This window comes from Monodelphis domestica, chromosome 8 (assembly GCF_027887165.1).
Source record: "Monodelphis domestica isolate mMonDom1 chromosome 8, mMonDom1.pri, whole genome shotgun sequence".
Taxonomy (NCBI): Eukaryota; Metazoa; Chordata; class Mammalia; order Didelphimorphia; family Didelphidae; genus Monodelphis; species Monodelphis domestica.
Genome location: NC_077234.1, coordinates 188,986,431 through 189,007,148, shown reverse-complemented (window position 1 = coordinate 189,007,148; position 20,718 = coordinate 188,986,431). Strand labels below are relative to the sequence as shown.

At 40.4% G+C, this 20,718-nt stretch overlaps 1 protein-coding gene across 3 annotated transcripts in view; it reads right to left on the bottom strand.

Annotated features, from left to right (window-relative positions):
* Positions 1–20,718, bottom strand: part of EDAR (ectodysplasin A receptor) — a 119,642-nt gene that overhangs the window by 36,029 nt on the left and 62,895 nt on the right. For all 3 annotated transcript variants that reach the window (XM_056807974.1, XM_056807973.1, XM_056807972.1), the window contains exons 2-4: positions 7,562–7,630; positions 5,863–5,985; positions 3,080–3,261 (exon numbers count right to left, since the gene is read on the bottom strand). In XM_056807974.1, coding sequence (XP_056663952.1) covers positions 3,080–3,261; positions 5,863–5,985; positions 7,562–7,612 — 356 coding nt within the window. In that variant the 5' untranslated portion in view covers positions 7,613–7,630. The remainder of the gene's footprint in view (positions 1–3,079; positions 3,262–5,862; positions 5,986–7,561; positions 7,631–20,718) is intronic.

Genomic DNA, 20,718 nt, shown 5'->3' with positions numbered 1-20,718 from the left:
TATTTGTGATCTTGCTTCTTCTGAGACCTTTGTGCTCTATGATTTGCAGCCACATAAAACTTGGCCAGAAACCCCTAGATTAACTTATGTTAGAAGGAAGTGCACAGCTCTTCTTATATGCTCACTGCACCGTCCACATTGCTCGGTTGCACTGGAGGGCAGAATTTTACACAGGTGAAACAACCAGATAAATGGATTGATAAGATGGTCAGCATCTGGACCAATAACGTCTGAATGAAAATCTGTTTGTTTGATGCTGTGCATGCCTGGTTTATAGAGAAATCTATTGGAACTGTGCCTCTGGCTAGTTCTTATTCTTCCTAATTTTCAACCCTGCAGAAGAGGGAAAGGGCTGTCATAAACTCATAAAGGGAAGACTTTCATGTAGTGTACAGGTTACTATTTTCTTTCATGTGCCCAGCTATGGCATAGAGGCTCTTGCTTGCTACAGAAGTAGATATGGGACTTAGAGCTCTAAATGAACAGCTAGCACAAGAGGGCTCAAAATGCCCTTATTCTTCCATGGTTTCTCTTGTCTCAGCATTGACAGTGCTGAATTTGTAGCCTTACTGACTTAATTTTTGTATTGATTTACCTTCCACCTCTGTTAGCAATTCTGTTCTTTGTAGGTCTCTTAGGATCATAGTTTGAGAGCTGGAAGGAACCTTAGGATTCATCATAACACCCCTCTGCATCCCCATTTTACAGATGAATAAACTGGCACAGGAAAGTTAAGGGATTTGTCTAGGGCCATAGCTAGTCAGAGCCTGAGGCAGGATTTGAATCCAAATATTTCTGACTCCAAGGCCAGTAGTCTATCTACCTTTCTACATTACCTTTCAGGCTTTTGGGATGGATTATTTTTAGTAATGGGCCAGATCCATTCCCTTCCTTTGTCTCTTGGCATCCATGAAAGAAATATGGCTAACTGTTATCTACAAGTACTGGAAACAGAAAGAAAATTCAAAGAAATATCTTGGGAGAAAATTTAAACACATTTTTAAAAGAATTAGAGCAAAGTTTAAGCATCTATTCTAAATCTTCCATTCTGTTCTCCCTTTCAATTTCTTCTCAAGTTCTCATGAGGACATTATTATATGATGATGACTTTTATTATACCAATTTTTCAAAATGCTTATTTTAATTTTTCTAGACACTCCCACACATGCTTTTCTAAAAAAACCCAACAAAAAACAAACCCACAACAATACTGTTACTCCCTCATATTTTACTCAGGCTCAAAATGTAGAACCTACTCATGAGCCAGATCTCTTTATTGATTGACACAAAACAAGACCTTTTCCATTTCTGTCCTGGACTGGTTGACCCTTTCTTAGTCAAAATGGTGGCTCTCCACTCCCACCGGTCCACTACATCAATGCCAAATTTACTGCAGACAGCTCACTACAGCTCAGAACTCCCAAGCTTAAAAGCTTTGCCTGCCTCAGCCTCTCTGGTGGTTGTAATTACAGGTGTGTGCTACCACACCTGGCTTTTCCCAACTTTTAAGTACAGGTTGAAGTATAGACCTTCTGCATCCCAGAAACAAAGCTGAATGAGGGTTGTTTTCCATGCAGTACGCAATCCACAAATGTTTGAGTCAAATAGAATTGAATTGAGTTGAATTAATGATAGAACCTCTATTCTTTTTCTCATCTAAAATAGATCTTGTAACTTTTGATACTTTTGTGTACTCCAAAATCCTGCTCTCTCTTTCCTTTAGTGAAGTACCAAATTGTGCTCCCCATTTCTAAGTGGTAGCACCATATATCAGGATTATTACATATCAGGCCACTAGAGGGTACTAGCAACAACATCCACAAGTTGGAACAACCTTTTCAGGCTCTTGCCAGAAGGTCAAGTCTTGACATCTTTGCCTTTTTTGGAAGAGGAGGCTTTTCAAGCTCTAAGACAACCCATGCTTCAACACCTTTGCAACCCCAAACTTGGGTTAATTTTTAGTTTAGAAATATTTTAAATTAATTTAAATGTTAATATTTTTAATAGCCTCTGAACAATGAAATCTGAACAATTTAGAACTGTGGTCACTCAGTTCAATTTCCTCATTTTCACAAGTGAGGAAACTGAGGAAATTAAGGACTATGGAGGTTATCAGTAGTAGAATTTGAAACCAGGTCTTTAAATTCCAGAGCCAGTGTTATTTAAACTGCCTTCTATAAAATATGAATAATAACACCTTGAATTCATAGAATGTCTTTCACTTTCCGAAGCATTTTCCTGCCATTTGATTCTCATGAGAAATCTCTCAAGGATTCCAGTTCAGGGCAGGTAGCATCTCACAGATGGGGATGCCACGGCACAGAATGGTGAGCTATTTGCCTACTGTTCCATAGCTGGACTGTACTAGTGTGGTCCCTACCAGAATCCACATTTCCTGAATCCAGGATTGAGCTGTTAATAATAAAACTGCCTCTTATATAAATAATATTCTAACTGACTGAATTGGTTGTTGTTGAGTTGTTTCAGTCTTGTCTGACTCTTCTTGATTCCACTTGGAATTTTCTTGGCAATTTACCATTTCCTTACCTAACATCTTACAGATGAGGAAACAGAGGCAGATAGGGTTAAGTAACTTGGCAGGTCACACAGCTGGAGTCTGGGGCCATATTTGAACTGAGGAAGATGAGTCTTTGGGACTTCAGGGTCAGCACCCTATCCACTTAACCACCTAACTATCCCCAAATGACTTAATCACCCATTGTAAAATACTTAAATGCATTAAAACAAACAAACAAACCTTACCTTCCATCTTGGAATCAATACTGGGTATTGGTTCTAAGGCAGAAGAGTGGTAAAGGCTAGGCAATGGGGGTTAAGTGACTTGCCCAGGGTCACACAGCTGGGAAGTGTCTGAGGCCAGATTTGAACCCAGGACCTCCCATCTCTGGGCCTGGCTCTCAATCCACTGTGCTACCCAGCTGCCCCCCAAAATACATTTTCATCAGTAAAATACTACAAATACATATGCATCTCATCTTATTCTCGAGTCCTTCCCTTATAGAGAACTCAAGGTTTTCTGTAGAAAAGGAAAGAAGATCCAATAACATTTAGTCCTTACCCAGGGAGACACGGTCCACATTCTGCATCGTTCTCCATGTCACCTGGAGTCAAGACAGTGGCTCGAAAGAAGCCTTCACAGTCCCTGTGGCGTCTGCAAATCTGGTAACCTCCTTTGGAAAACTTCTCTGAAGGGCAGGGGACACAGCCATAGTCATCATCTTTGGTGCCATAGCCACAGGTCTGGAACAACAAGAAAACCCAGGAAGGCCCCAAGCTGTAATGCCTCTATTTTCAATTGTCCCAAGAATGCCCTACCAGTTGCCCCCGTGGTATTACTTCTTGCAGGAACAGCAGGCAGCAAATATCCTACTGGTTAGTCTGCTTGCTGCCATTGCCTGCAGGATCTGTATCTCAAGCAACCATCCTCCCCTTGGGTAATTTCTCTAAAAAACTGGACATGAATGTAACCCTGTTTATAACTTTCTTTTCCCCTATGGGAAGACCAGAGTCAGCTTTTTAAACTAAATTAAATTTAAATACAATTTAAAAATTATTTAAAAATTTATCTCATTTCCCCCCATAAATATTAATAAGTTTGAAGACTTTCTCTAAGGTTTTTTGTTTGTTTGTTTTTGCCTTCCATCTTAGAATCAATACTGTGTAAGGTAAGGGCTAGGCAATAGGGGTTAAGTGACTAGCCCAATTTGGACCTAGGATCTTCTATCTTTAGGCCTGGCTTTCAAACCACTGAGACTGAGACACTGAGACACCCTACTACCACCTCCCCGGCCTTTTTTCAGGGGCAAAGTGAGGGAGGAGAGCAATAGGAGAAAACAAGAAGCAGAATTAATCGTGGATTATCTGATTAACATTATCACTGAATCTCTGGAATGCCCATACCTTTGCTTATAGTTTTTTGTTTTATTATTACTATTATTAATAATAACAACTAGCATTTGTATCATGCTTGGGTCCTCAAAATCCTGTAACCCATATGATTCTAATATTGCCATCTTTATTTTACAGAATTTTACTTTTTTCTGCATGTCAGCTATGGGAGGAGGGTGGGAAGAGGGAAGGAAAAGAACATGAATCGTGTAATGATGGGAAAATATTCTAAATTAATTAAATAAAAAATTTCAAATAAAAAAAAGAATTTTACTCTTTTTAGTCTACAGTGTAACCAAGGCCTGCTTTTGCCTCAGAGATGTGCGAGGCCCCAGCTTGTCCCTGTGAATAAGGTTAACAGGTTGTTCTTCTAAGTTTACCATCGGCAGCCACCATATTTGGCTTGGCCATGGGAGCTTGATGTGGGGTGATGGTTGTTCTCTGACTGCTTTGGCACTCTGTTCTTCATAACGCCTGATAATGCAACTTTTCAATAGGCAAATAATGAAGCTTTTGGCTCAGCCAGATTGTCCCCAGCCAGGGTGAGGAAGGCTTCCTAATAAGGGCAAGGAATAGACCTCAACACTACATTCAGCATCAGACACTAACACCAGCAGTTGTATGTGTGTGTATGTAGAGGGGGAAGGGGAGTGGAAGGAGAATACAGTAGTAATCATTAGTAAATTTGGGTCCTGGCACCTAACTTCTGGTACCTGTCTGTGAAGTGAGGTAGCCTGCTACATTGGAAAGAGGATCTGGTGTCAGAGGGCTGGAGTTCAAATCCTATCTCTGCTCTCAATCTTGCCACTTATAACTTGTATGATCAAATCAAATCTGTCTGGGCCTCAGTTTCCTCAGCTGTAAAAAATGAGAGGGAAGGTTGGACTAATTTTTCTGGCTGTCTCTCTTGCCTGGAATGCTCTCCCTCCTCATTTCCTTCTATCAGCTTAAGTCCTGACTAAAATCCCATCTTCTACAGGAAACCTTCCCTTCTTATTTCTAGTGCCCTCTCTCTGTTAATTATGTCCCATTTATTCTCTCTCTCCCCCCCTCTTTATATATATATATATATATATATATATAAATTTATATACACATATATGTAAATATATGTTTTGTATGTAAATATTTGTTTGCTTGTTGTCTCCCTTGTTAGATTATGAGTTCCATGATGGGCAACTGTCTGTTGCCTCTTTTATTAATTTTTTAATGGACTACTTCACGAATTTGTTGTCATCCTTGCACAGGAGTCATGCTAATTGTTCTAATTTTTTAGTATACGTGCTGATGAAACGAGTATTCTTTACCTCTTTTTACAAAAAAAGAATTCTTAGTCCAATGCATAGTTATATGTAGTAGACCTTCTACCCAAAGAAAATAGATGCAGAAACTATAATTGGATATATATATATATATTTTTTTTTTAAACCCTTACCTTCCGTCTCAGAGTCAATACGTGTATTGGCTCCAAGGCAGAAGAGTGATAAGGGCTAGGCAATGGGGGTCAAGTGACTTGCCCAGGGTCACAGAGCTGGGAAGTGTCTGAGGCCACATTTGAACCCAGGACCTCTGGTCTCTAGGCCTGACTCTCAATCCACTGAGCTACCCAGCTGCCCCCTTGGATATCTTTTTAAAAACGAATTCCTGTTAAACGTGGTGAAGATGATTTGGAATATGTTTAATCAAGCAGGGAGGTGTCAGTGATCGTCATTCTAAGTGCAGGATCTATCACGTTATTCAATCTCAGTGTTAAATAATGAGAAAGACCAGCTATACCCACGTCATGTAGAACGCGGAGCAGAGATTCATGCATATTTTGGAACCTTTGCATCAGGTAAACCCATTGCTCCTTTTATCCCCCTTGGACTTGGCATGTTGTGCTCATCCAGGAGTGATCTCTGGCTAGTCTGCTTTGGGAAACAACCTGGTGGAAGTGATGAATTTAGGACTTACCATGTATGGTTCTTCTCCAGGCTCACACTGGGGGCAGTCATGGCACATCCCTGTGGTCTGGTTATAATACTCATTCTCTCCACAGTTTGAATACTCAGCATTGGCCGGGTACATCAGGGAAACCTGCCACCAAAATAGGAATCAACATTGGCCTTCTTAGACTCAATTAAAAAAATTTAAATCTCTATGCTTTGTCTCAGAATTAATACTGAATATTAGTTCCAAGGCAGAAGAGCAGTAAGGGCTAGGGAGTTGGGGTTAAGTGACTTGCCCAGGGTCATACAGCTAGGACGTGTCTGGGTTCAGATTTGAATCCAGAACCTCCTGTCTCTAGATTTGGCTCTCAATCCATTGAGCCACTCTTGCCCCCCTTGACTCAGTTTAAATACTGTACACTTGCCCAATGACAAGTGCATGGAAAGCTAAGAGGTCACCTTTGGAAGGGAAGCAGCCTTTAAGTCTTTCGTAGTTTTTAGCATGATGGTAGAGGAGGAAGCAAAGGTGAGGTGGCATGTAGAAGTATTTTTGTATTCCGAAGGGCTCCATTCAGTGGAATGTTTCTTCAGTTTATGAGCTTACCTTCATATTTTTTTCTTTCAACATAGTCACCACTAAGAGCCTGTAGTCACTTGTTGGTGTGTAATCATTTTCCCAAATGTCTTTGGACCCGTTCGTGTAGGTACATAACAATAATACCCGCAATAGCAATAATGATGTTGAGGATAGCTGGTGTTTAAGGAAGGCATTAAAGTTTAGAAAACCAATCATATATATTATCTCACTTGATCCAATAAAGTCTTTGAATTGTATACTCTGTAGAAAGTAGATAGCTACTCTCTGGATTTTAGTCTATGGACCTGGATTCAAGTTCCAGCTTGGCTATATATTACCTGTATGACTTTGGACAAATCACTGAGGTGTTTGGGACCTCATCTGGAGCCTGAGAGAAGCTCTAATGGGACGAGCAGATGAAATATAATGGGTTTTTTTTAAAAGGAAGTTCTTAATAAGCAAACTTAATTGTGAATTTTTTCCCCTTTCTGTGAAATTAAGGATATTTTTTCTACCACTTTTTTATTTTTTCCTTCCTCTCTCTCTCTTGCTTTTTTTTGGTTCTTTGGTAAGCTTAGACAATAAGTAAGGATGCACGCACACAATGTTATATACCCTGTTTTAGGCTTATGCCCACTCATTAGCCAGGCTAACATTTGTAAACTTCGTAGTTGAGTCCTTCTGCTCTTTGTATGTGGAAGGTATAAATGGTGGAGCCCAATGCCCAGTGCCAGCCTGGCCTACTCTTCAGGTTATTTTGATAATCAGCTACTTGATGGGAAAGTCTCACCTTGGCTTCTTCCTGTCCCCAAATCTCCACCCCAACGTGGCTCCCATGTATTTAGGTGAATGCTAGTCTGCGGCCTTGGCTCTCGGAGCACTACAGGCCACAGCTAGGCATCCCTACACCCTCAGGTATGACACACATGTAAAAGGAGGCACTTCACACCTCTCATACCAACTGCTGCTTCTACATTGAGTGGTTTGGGGGTGGCTGGAAAATAGGGCTAAAATCTTTAGATTCACAGAACTTAACTGAAATCAGTCTTCTTTGCACCAAAATATGAAGCCACTTAAAGTGAGCTGAAGAAAGAATGAATTGAAATAGTCAAGAAGAAATCTAATCTTAGAGATGAGACATACTTACCACCAAAAAGGGGAGGAAATGGGTCCATTTGTAGTCCCTCACGTGGACCATGTTTTCTGGGATAGTCACCTGAAAAGACATGATTCATTAGTACAAGGCAGGACAGGCTTGAACACATCATAGGATGCCCCTACTTCACCAGGATGCTTTGCCTCTATTTTTAAATACAAAGCAGTGTTGTTTTTTTCTCCAGGAACCAACTTCATGCCCCCTGGAGATATGCCTAGCACATGGCCTTGGAGAGAGTAGACTCTTGATAAATATTTGTTGAATGAATGAAAGAATGAATGAATGAATGAATGAATGAATGAATGCTCTCTCTTCCTGCCAACCTGTTCAACAAGACTGCCTTTAGGAAAAATGCAGGTTAAGGGGATGTGTGATCCATGAAGCTATTATGTGGCCCTAATTAAACAGAGGAATAAACAGTGCACACAGAAAGAAAAAAGCTTTATTCAAACTAAATCCCATCCCTCCTCCCTTGGGGCTGATTCTGTGGCCCTAACCCAGAAGTGCACCCACTCATGGGAGTACATCCTAGAGAAAATAAAAAGGAGAACACTGAAGAATCTATGACAAAGCCCTCTGGTGAGTGGCTAGTTGTTTAATCCCTGGGATGGGCTTTGAAGATGTCAGGTCTTTTCATTTGTGGCCTTGCGAGGTCCCATCCTGGCCTCTGGTCAAGGCGAGGCTCTAACACAACACCCAAGATGAGAACTCCCCCCATTGCCCCCAGGAAGAGAGCTGGCCAAAGTTTTGGGTCATAGGGGAGTCCGTCCATTGCAACGCTTCATAAAATATGTAATCATGTAGAAGGGAGTTCAGTAGTCTAACCTCTTCCCTTCCCTCTATGTCACCCCTGGATCCTTTTCTCTGAAAAGGCTACCCATTGTTATCGTGGCCCAATAAAGTATCCAAAGCACTAGGCTCTCAACTCGTGGTTTTCATAAATCAATCATCATGTAAATAGGAGCAGAACTTTATTTATTAATTTAATTCCTTTCACCTTAGAATCAATGCTGTGTATTGGTTCCAAGGCAGAAGAGCAGTAAGGGCTAGGCAATGGAGGTTCAGTGACTTGTCCAGGGTCACACAGCTAGGAAGTGCCTGAGGCCAGATTTGAACCTAGGACCTCCCCTCTCCATCCTGGTTCTCCATCCGCTGAGACACCCAGCTGTCCACAGGAGCAGAACTTTAAAAGGGCATGAGCTGGAGCAGGGACATCCAGGGTCCCAAACTAGCCTCAGATACTTCCTAGCTGTGTGACTGGACAAATCACTTAATGCCCATTTCCTAGTCTTTACTGCTCTTAGAACTCCGGCAGAGTATTGATTCTAAGATGGAAAGCAAGGGTTTGTTTGCTTTTTTAAAGGGCATCCCTCCTTTAGTCTGGAGTAAGAAATGACGATGGAGTCAGTCCAAATTACCACTGCTATGGAAAGTCACCCCCTTCCCCAGAGTAACTCCTGGGATAAAGAGAGACGTTTAAAAGTAAAGATGGGAAGTTGAGGCAGTGCTCCAGGACTTCCTGCAAATGAAACATCCTGGATATGATGCGTGGCTCTGACATTTGATCCCAGCAGTCACAACGACGGTCCTATGATATCTCTTGTAAAGAGTTCCAGGTTCTCACAGAGAGAGGTTTTTAGCCTTGTTTTGGCATCATGGTTCCCTTTGGTGATGCTCTGGCCCCCTTCTCAGAATAATGTTTTTAAACACATAAATATATTATATTTTATGCATTTTATGTAATATACAACATACATATAATTACATGTAATATATAACATATATCACATATACTAGATATAAAATAAAACAAATTATATGTAAAATACATAATATAATATGCAATATATTATATGCTATATAATATGATATACTATAACAAAATATAAACAATACACAAAATATATAATATAATATTTTTATATTATATAAAGATATATACTATATAAATATAATAGAATAATATATAATATACAATATAATAATATACTAGAACATATATTATATGTACTACATAATAATATATATAATATAATATATTCTGACATATCTGACATATAGTTATATATCATATATATTACATAGTAATATATATGATATATACACATATATAAAACCATCCCAAACATAAGTGAGAATAAGATGCACGCCCCCCCATTCAAGCCCACAGCCCCCCCTGAAATCTATGGACCTCTTGGGAGGGGGATCCATGAACCCCCTGTTAAAAACTTCTTTCTTAGAACCTCCTAGAAAAATTCTAATGACTGGTTTCTGTTGCTTTTCTTGAGTACAGCCTGCAACACGATTAAATTAACTTAGAGAGCCCCAAAGTTTACATTTCTAAACACTAAATAGATTGAGACAAGATTAAAGAACCCTGCCACCCTAGCAGTGAACTCACAGTATGTTTGCCTCCCAGCCATGGAGCAGGTCAGGGCAGGAAGCTCAGGGGAAAGGCTGGAGTGATGCGGTACCTTTGGTTCTTTAGGAAATGACTCCCGGGGCTGGAGGGGAGAGGGGGGCCGTTAGAGGTGGGGTGAAGGGAGTGACAGGGTGGGGAAGGGGAGAAATGAAAACAGGAGCAAGAGCAAAAAGGGAACCCGCTGGAAAGGGGTAGAATCCCTCCTTTCTTGGAGTGGGGCTCTCTAAATGCTGTTCCATTCCCTCTGAGGCCTAATGGTTAGCTCCAGTTGGGTTTTCCATCAAGTTGGGAGAAGAGACAGAGAGGCTCCCCCTCAGAGAGCCCAAGTATGCTGGAGGATTTCCAAATGTAATAGGAATGGCTTCTAATTTAATTTGACTTCTAATTATAGCAGGGCCTTGGAGAGGCTCCCTATAAATACCATGGAGGGCTGTGCCTGCCTCAATTTCGTATAAACCAGAAACATTTATTGAGAGGCTTATGGAAACAGGTTCCCTGGCTACTTGAGGGTGCTGTCCATCTTGCTACTTTTAATAATTAATACTAATAATGATGATAGATAAAATTTATATAACACATTAAGGCTTGCAGAATGCTCTTGATGGGTCATCTCATTTGATCCTCACAACAAGCCTATGATAGGTAGGAACTGTTTCCCCTGGGGAAGAATTCCCAGATGAAGAACTGGAGGTGGAGAGTTGTTAACTGACTTATCTATAGTCATTCACTTAGCAAATGTCAAGAGGCAAGATTCAAACCCAGGTTTTCCTAGCTGAGACCATCACCCTAACCCTTATGTCAGAGAGACAGACAGACAGACAGACACAGAGATATAGAGACAGAGAGACAGACACACACATTGAGAGAGATTGAGAGAGAAAGAGAGACAGAGAAAGAGACAGAGACAGAGAGACAGAGAGAGAGACAGAGACAGAGACAGAGACAGAGACAGAGACAGAGAGACAGAGACAGAGACAGAGAGGCAGACCAGGGTTGGGGTGGTGATGGGGGAAAGAGAGAGGCAGAGAGACAGAGGGAGAGAGGCAGAGACAGAATGATTGTTTTGATATAATTTCTGTAAAAGTAAGGGGAGATATAAGGGAGATATAAGATATTTTTGTAGTTAGATTCCATTTCTGAAGCCAGACCTGCCTTAGCAAAATGAAACATTGTCGTTAGAATTTCAGGGGAGAAAATAGACTGGGATATCTTTGAGATTTCTACCTAACGGAGCTCATTCTCATCAGGAACCAGTGTTAGGAGTTGCCTTCTACTTTGGCATCCTGTTCGTTTTAGCTTTGAGAATTTGATTATGAGATGATCACAAATCACTTCCACAATATACCAGGTTCAGCTATTAACACTCTTCTCCCATTATCCTTTACTGTCTCCTGTAGTAGTGAAGAAACTTTTTGCTTTCCAGGCTATAGTTCTTCAAATAGTTCCAGAGGTCCACTGCATTTTCTCACTCCACTCAAATCTTGTTTACTTAATTTGTGGAATTAGTCATGTACAATTCATTTATTTATTCATTCATCCATCCATCCATTCATTTACTCCACAATTATGGATTTAGAAATGGTGTGAAGAACATTTAGCCCAGCCCTTTTCTTTTCACCCTTCAATTCCCTGCCTTTAGGTCATTTTCCTACTCTTACCTTTTCCATTAGAGAATAGAAAGCAATCCTAGAACCACAGATTTAGACCTGAAAGGGACCTTCAAGTTCACCTAATCTAATCCTTTCATTTGATCATTTTAGGGATGAGCTGAGATTCAAACCCAGGTCTTCTGACACCATAGCCTGTGCCATCTCCATCCTACTTACTATACCACTTCCAGGAGAAGTAACTCCAAAAGGGCTCATTTTTCTACTTTATTAACAATTCTGATAAAAGCATTGTTAAGATGGGAGGCAATATTTTGGGAGAATTGTTTAAGATGAGGTACTTTATTGTTTCAGTGAGTTTCTTTAGGTTAACTGATTTGCCCAGGATAGAGGAGCTAATAGTATTAGAATCAAGCCTTGAATTTGGGTATTTGGGGCTCCATGGCCAGTCTTTTACACACTGCTGACTTACTTTTAAAATATTTTTTTCTTGACTTCTCTTCTTTCTCTGTCTCTATCTCTCTTTCTGTCTTCTGCCTGTCTCTCTTGTTCTGTCTGTCCCTTTTCAGGATATCCGATGTATACCCAATGCTTAGTGTAGTGCCTGGTCCAATTTAGATATTAGGGGATTTAATTTAAATTTAAAATACTGTGGCTGGGGATTTTAACCTACTTACCCTGCTCACATGTCTGTCTGTCTGTCTATCTATCTATCTATCTATCTATCTATCTATCTATCTATTCATCCATCTCTCTCTCTCTCTCTCTCTCTCTCTCTCTCCCTTTCTCTCATCCTCCCTCTCCCCCCCCCTCTCTCCCCATCTAACCATTTACCTACCCATCTACCTACTTATTTACCTGTAGGCATTATGCATTCATTAAGCACTCCTGGCACTTCCTATCCCATTTTATACCATGACAGAGAATATGAAGTAGGACCTAAAAAAAGCAATTCAGACAGCATCCAGCATGTCATTGCCAGGCTGGCTCTAGTCTAGCAGGTTCAGCACAGAAAGGAAGAAAAAGAGGGAAGGCTCTCAAATTCCCAAACTCTAGTTATCCCTCCCTTACCCCACTGCCTGAAATGCTCACTTCATCCTTGGCCACTGGGCTGCTGTTTTTTCAGATATCAGATTTCCCTGGTAATTATCATTCTTTTTTAGCAAGCTGTGACTAACATCAAAAAGCTGTGAACTGGATGCCCTGAAATCTCCATCCTGAAACCTACTGATGTAGATGAAGGGTGAAGGGGAAAGAGCAACCTCGAGACAGAATTCACCTAGAGATTAAACAGGAGCCACATTCTAGGTGAGCAGCTTCCAGAAACCCCACTGAACTGACCCTTCCCAGTGCTGCTGCTAGCACCATCAGTATACCCAACTAGTTTAATGACAGATATTTTAATCTTTCATTTTTGAGTGAAACACAAATGGTTCATTTTATAGACCTATTTGGCAGGCTGGGGAAGACAACGGTCCTCTTCCTTCTAAAAATCGTGATTCTCATTGTATGACATAAAATACATAGTATTACAAAGGAGACCAATTTTTTGAAATAAGGGTAGAATTTTTCTTTTTCCCCCCTCACATCCAAGTTCATGGATGTCCTGAAATCTAATCTTGGACTCCAGGTAAAGAACCTTTGCTCTCCAGTCTGACCTATCTCAATAGCATTTCCTACTGGGAAGTGGGAAAAGGATTACAGCTGATTCTTCAGCCCTGAGATCTTTGAGACAAGGAAATCTGTTGGCTGACAACCCCGTTCTGTGAGCCTCAGGTCCTTCTTCCTTCCTGTCGCCTCCTTGGACAAAGAGGTGAGGCAGCTGGCAACTGACTCTTCAAACCTGTAGCTGCTTATGTTGTGGGTGAAAACAGTCATATTGCTTGTTTCCCCACTTCCTGTCTCCAGTGCCCCTCCCCTTATTCCTAACTCTATCCCATCCATCTTCAAGCAAGAAAAACCTCCAGGGGTTGGGGTGGGGTGAAAGAAAAGAAGGCTGTTGGTGGCCTTCCCATATCATCAATAAGACTCTCCACTCCCCAGACTTCCCAGGAGGCTTTTTCTGACTTCCCACACTTAGGAACAAACCTTTTATTCACCCTCCAGGAGGCTGTGGATCTCATTATCAGAGCAACATAAAATAATTTTATTTGACATGATTTATGTCTATGAAGGGTTATTAACCTGGGGCCCTTGAACTTGATTTTTAAGATATCTTCGTAACTGCATTTCAACCTAATTGGTTTTCTTTATGATTATGCCTTTAAAATACTTATTGAGTACCCATTGAATGCATGGTACTGCCCCAATTCCATAGAACTACAGACTCTTAGAAGGTCCTCTCTGAACCAGGCATTGTGAGGGGTTTTGGACCTTTGGGCAGCTCTCATCATCTCTCATCTAGATTATTGCAACCAACTTCTAATTTGTCTCCTTATCTCAAGGTTCTTGATATTCCACTCCATTCCATATATTGCTGACCAAGTACTTTTCCTGAAGTCTTCTCTCCCAGACTACATTGTATTGAACAATGTTGTATATCTACATTCATGTATTTATTAGTTTTATATTTATGTTGCATATATGTGCCTGTGTAAAAATATAATTATATGTCTTTGTTGTTATCCCTGTTAGAATGTAGGCTCCTTGGGAATCGAAATCGTATCATCCTCTGTATTTATATCTGCAGAACTTAGCATTGTGACTAGCACATAGCAGATGTTTAATAAATACTTGTTGATTGAGTAGATAATTTGTAAGATAGGATAGAGAACCCCAGCCTTTATGGTGGTGATATTTATGTTGCTCCAAAGCACTGAGATCATTTGGGAAGAATTAGCTGTGAATAGGGATGGGTTAAGTTATTGATCATAACAGAAGGAGGGCATTGCTTCTGGCTATTCCTCTCCCCCAAGAAATCCCAGAAAACAGGAGATAGTGGTGGTGGTGTCAGCTGGCATGGTACCACGTATATATACACGATGAAGATACAAGATTTCTTGGTAGAGCTCAATCCATTGGTTTCGGAACCCTAGAACTGACAGTAGTCATAGCTGAGTGATCCTATTTGGTGTCTAAGGGTAGGAGCCATTCAACTGAGGATTTTGAATCAGAGGCTCCGTGGTACTATTCAGGGAGGAATCTAGAGTCTAGAACTTTTCTACCTTTACTGTCAATTCTCTGATGGATCTGTCGAGTTGCCAAGCTGCTCTGCAACCTCAGCTTCTTCACATATAAACCAATGATGACAGCTCTAATTGTTTCTGAAGTGCTGCAGACAGCCTTGGCTTAAAAGCATCTCTAAATGCCCAACATGATTATTGGCATTGTCAGAGAAGGCTTGAATTGCCCAGAACACTAATTACATTATTACAGGAACAGGGATCCGTGAAATGACAGTATTGGGGATGGAGAATAAACAGTGAAGAAAAGCTTTCACCAGTATTTAGACTCGAATACAAACCAAATATCCAGGGGAGCTTGGGATTGGATGCTTCTATTACATGGAAGGCTTTCTTATGAAAAGAATACAGTTAACAAACTTTCATCTTTAGAGGGCACCAAGAGGGCAGTTATTCTCCTAACCTGTCTTCTTTTAGGTATTATGAGCCTTGAAGTCAAAACAAACAACTCCTCATTCATCGCCTCCTTCAAATTAAAGCAAAGTATTCTCAGAGAGAAGCTAGGAAGGGAGATGCAAATAAAACATATTAGAAGCAATCACCATCATAGATATACCTTTCCTTTTTTCCTTATCTTTTCCATTTCCTTTCTTTTGGAACAGCTGCTTGGTTGCTTCTGGTGACCACAGGAATCCCCCCTTTTCTCCCCACGCATCACTTAAAGAGTTTTCTTTAGTTGTTGCCTTCTCTGGCTGCTACCTGAAACTTTCTTTTACCCTCTCATGCCCATTTCCATCTTTGAATCTCACCTCACCCCACAGCTAGATTAGGATGATGTCTAAGGGCTAGGAATTGATGAAAGTACATAGGAGAACAAAAGGGTGACTCTTATTTTTACCAGTCCCTGACCAATATCTCTGTGAACTCTTAAGATGTGTCCTTCGCTAGCCATAGTCTCATTCTCCTCTCTTCACAGCCCCGACCCCTGCCCAGCTCCTGGACAAAAATACCAGTTTGGTTAACTTCCAAATTTTAAATAAAGCTAACTTCAGACCTTTGAGAACAAAGACCCAGGATTAGTGCTTGTGGGAGACTCTTTTTCAACCGAGGGAAAAACTGAAAAGAGGACTAGGGTGTTTGTTATATGTATTTATTTTAGGGACAGGAACACAGAGAAGAAGCAATGAGATACATTCTGTTCCTCATTAGATGGAAGGGAGGAGAGACTCCCTGGTATGAAGCTAGATTAGTAGCAGTGGAGAGGAAAATGTGTGGGTTAATCCCTGAACCCCTTGGCAGAAGAGGAAAAAGAGATTCTCCAGAGGATTCTTTAGGAGAAATGTCTCTAGCATGAAGATTCTAATCTCCTAATAGATCTTTGTTTCTGATTTTCTGGAATCCCATTCCTGCTCCCATTTCACATGTAGCAAAACAGAAAAAAATAAGATAATTTAGGGTGAGAAGGTCTGCCTTTGATTCCCAGCTCTGCTACTTACTAGCTGTGTGACCTTGGTTAAGTCAAATAACTTCTTTGGGCCTTACTTTCCTTATCTGTAAAATGAATGGGCTGGGTCAGATGATTTCACAAGTCTCTTTCAATGTTAAACATTTTTAACTTTTCTTAATTCCCAGCTTCCACTCTAATTAGGAGTTTCTGCTCCGGGCCAGAGAGGAACACCAAAAGGGCAAGACATATTCCTGCCTGGAACTATCAACAAATTTTCCCATAGAGGGGTTGGGTTCTATACTTCCAGTACATTCTGGATGCAATAAGTCTGACTGGCAACCTACCTATCTATCATTACTCACTTTGGTTCTATGGGGAAATAGTTGTGGACTTGATTGTAAGCTTCTTGAGAGCAGGGGCTATCTTTTTGTATTCTCAGGACTTAGAACAGTGTCTGGCATAGGATAGGTGCTTTGCAAAGGTTTATTGACTGACTGAAACAAGTTTTGTGTTTTAAACAGTTATCAATGAACTTTTCTATACCTTTCCAGTTTTTAAAATTGGGGTCTCCCTGAATATATATATATATATATATATATATATACATACAAACATTATCTATTTATTAATTCATCTATATCTATTCATGTATCTCTATCGATTCATCTATCTATCCATCCATCTATTCATTCCTTTATCTATTTCTATCTACCTATTTGTCTATCTTTATCTCTCTATGTTTCTATCTCCCTGTATGCCTACCTATCTGTCTTTCTCCCTATCTAATTTCTCTCTCTCTCCATCATCCATTTATCCATCCATTACACACACACATACACACTCTCCCCCATCTGTTGGTCTATCTTTCTCTCTATGTATCTATCTATCTACCTATCTGTCTAATCTATCTACCTGTGTATCCATCCATCCATCTATTTCCCTGTGTATCCATCTATCTATCTGTTTGCCGGCATATCCATCCATCCATCCATCCATCCATCCATCCATCCATCCATCCACACATCTATCTGTCTGTCTGTCTATCTAATTTATTATTTCAAAGAATGAGTTGATTTGTCAGTCTTTTTGTAATGACTTAAAATAATTCATTTCCCAGTGTCCTGTGATGCATGACATGCAATATAGCTCTGGCAAATCCCTTTCCAGTAACAATGCTGTGCTTTCCCATTTAGCAAGGAAGAGAATGTCACAGTCTAATTGTCTCTGCAACTGCATTTGGATGAAATCAAGAATTGCTCTCTGTTCCTTGCTCATCAGATAGTGCATTGTCAAGTCCCTGCCCCCACTCCCAAACTCAAGCTGCATTATTTCTTTGTTTCTGATTGCTGAGATGGTTAAGAAAGATAGGGTCCAAGCCAGCCTGTGGTCAGTCTATAGATTCCAAACACAGCCATTGATCCTGGATCCAGAGTCCACTGGATGGCAGCAAATTAGCACATGAATTTAAATATTTGTACTGGCTTATGGAATGAGGCGTGTTGTGTGATTGCCTTTCAATCAGGTTAATTTTGCTTTAAAGCAAAACCAAAACACATGTATAATAGCTACTGTAAGACATACCACTTGGAGAATGAACCATGTTCATCAAATATAAGGCATTAATTTGACAGCAAAGCTATCCCTTGAAGACGACAATTTTAAGAGATAAACCATTTATTGGCACCAGGATCAATAGGTTCTAAATTAGCTACAAAGCTGAGAGAGCAATGAAGCAAAGAGGCTTTAAAATTCTTCTTCTTCTTCTTCTATTTAGCCCTGGAGGAACTCTTAGAGTTTGATGTTCATCTCAAGGATTGTAAAAGTGCTGTAGCAATTTAGAAAGTTTCTGTCATGGATGGTGGGGGCCAGAGGAGATTCCAGTGGGTGAAGGGGTGTTGTCTGAATCTCAAAGATTGCTGTCAATCACCTGGGTTTTGGAATGAAAGTCTGCATGCCAAACCCAGGCAAGGGTTGAAGACCTGGTTACTTGACACACAAAGGGTACTTAGGGCTCACTCTTCAATCTTTTCCCATCCTCCCACCCATTTCAGTTCTTTTCCTCAGCCTATTGACTCTCTTTGAAGTCAATAGGAGCTCTGAAAAGGAAAGGGATTCAGTGGGCGGAGAGGAAGCCAAGTTTGGCCCAGAGCCAATGCCTAGAGCTCCACTGTTCTAAGGTAAGCATGCACTCCCATACATAGCCTCTGAAGAGCAAAATCAGTTGGGTGGAGATGAAATCACCTAGATACACATGGGGCTACATTCTATGAGTAGCATTTGTTTGGAAAAGTTCATCAGCTCGGCATTACTAAATAATGCTAATATAGAATTATTTATAACACTTGTAATATGAGAAAAGGTGTCAAGGCAAGAAAAAAAATCCTTTTATTACATTGTTTTGTATGAACCTGCACAGGAGGAAGAGAAGTAGCTTGGATTGCCTTTGGGATACCCACAGTGCTTTTAAACAAAGACCCCTCTTTTAAAAACCAATATTTTTCCAGTGATTCAAATGACTTCAGAGCATGGAATCTCCTACAACCTCTGAAGAATTAAAGTTGCAAAGGGAAATGAAGAGGTAAATCTTGGGAATTGCCTAGCTTTTATTGTTGACAAATTCTGCTGGAATAATGGTCCATAGGATGCCATCAGAGAGGGGTAGCAGGTTATATAGCAAGAGCCAAGAGAAACTAATGGATGGCTCATGGAGTCCACCGGTAAACATACAAGGCCAAGTGATCTAAAGCAGGGGTTCTTAATACATGGGGCCATTGAACTTACTTTTTAAATAGATAATTATTTTAGTGTATTTGTTTTCCTATGTAATTCTTTGTAATATAGTTTTATTTTGTGCATTTAAAAACATTATTCTGAGAAGAGAACCATAGGTTTCATCATAGGTTTCGTGGATCCAGAGGGTCCGTGTCACACAAAAGGGTAAGAACCCCTAACTTCTAAAGGAAGGCTTTTAGCAAATTAGGGTGAACCTCCTTTGTATGTTCCTCAGGGTAAAGAAGATGGCATAAGTTTAAAGCTTGCAATAGGAGCTTTTGGCTTCAAAAAGGAAAGATCTCCTTTAAACCAGACTTTCTATGGGAGGATATGGATAAGAGTTGCACTGGATAGGAAGGCAAGGGTGCCTCATAATGTGCACCAACGGCATCAGTGAAATTCGAGAACCACCTGAGTGTCTCAGGGCGACCTGCATGAATATGCCTGACCATTTATAGGTAGGTACATCCAAATTCCATTGCTGTAGACAGTTATTAAAGCAGGGTTCTCAAAATTTCCTTAGACATTTGGGCTTCATTGTCTTGCATATTCTGCCTTTTTTTTTTTCAAACCAGAAGAAACTTATTTTCTTGCATTATGAAAAAAAGGCTTTTCTAAGTTTGTCAACATTCCCTTTATTCTCTCCCATTAGACTATAAGCTCTGAAGGTAGGAACTATCTTTTGGCCTTCTTTGTATTCCCAGCCCTCAGTACAGTAACGGACAATAATTTCTCATTGACTGGATGACTGATTATGTTTCAGGGGTTCTTAAAGATTCCCCAAACTTGGGTAAAATCTCATCTGGTCGTCAGAGATAGGCTCACCAATTAATGTGTCAATGGGCCAGTCTCCACTTAGAAGTGTTAACACAATACTTTCATATATGGGTTTGTTGCTCTTAGTGCTCCAGAGATTCCGAGATCCCTTTGTTCGTTGTCTAAGTCTGCCCCACAATAAATAGAGCGCTAGAACACCTCATGGCTATAGCCACCTCTCTTCAATTCACCCACAGCAATTGGAAAGCACCAGGTCCCCTTTCCCTTTCCCCTCCAGGACAAACTGCTTTCCCTGAATTGGTCTCTTTGAACAGCTTACTGGGACCTACATAAATAATACTTTTAGCTCAGCAGGTGGTTACCATGGAAAACTTTACACACCAGTTACCAGCGACATAGGAATTAAATATACAAAACCTTTCTGTACCGTCTATGGTGTGTGGCTAGAGAATAGCATCAAAGAGGAAGTGAAATGACGAGCCTGGCCAAAGCCTGTCAAGTGAATTTAACCATTTTAACCTCTATGGAGCCTGAATACACAACAGGCGCCACTATATCAAAGATTATTGGAGTGTGTATTGAAATAGCATATTGGCCATTATAAATGATTAAATCTATCATAAGAGGAAGATCTATAATTTCACCAGTTTTGAGAAACTCTAGGTGGCCTAGACTGGGAAACAGAAAAGCGGACCCTCGGATATATACTAGCTGGGCAAGTCGCTTAATCCCTGTTTGCCTCAGTTTCTTCAACTGTAAACAGGGGCTAATAATAGCATCTCCCTCCCAAGGTTGTTGTGAGGCTCATATGAGATCATATTTGTAAAGCGCTTAGCACAATGCCTGGCACATAGCAGGTGCTCTGTAAATACTAGCTATTATTATTATTATTATTATTAACTCCCAGTTTATAGCCCTAATTCATCTGTGCTTTAATCCATCAGTCCTCTAGGTTAAATAACTTGCCTTGTCTTATGCTGCTAATTGGTTTCACAGTAGAA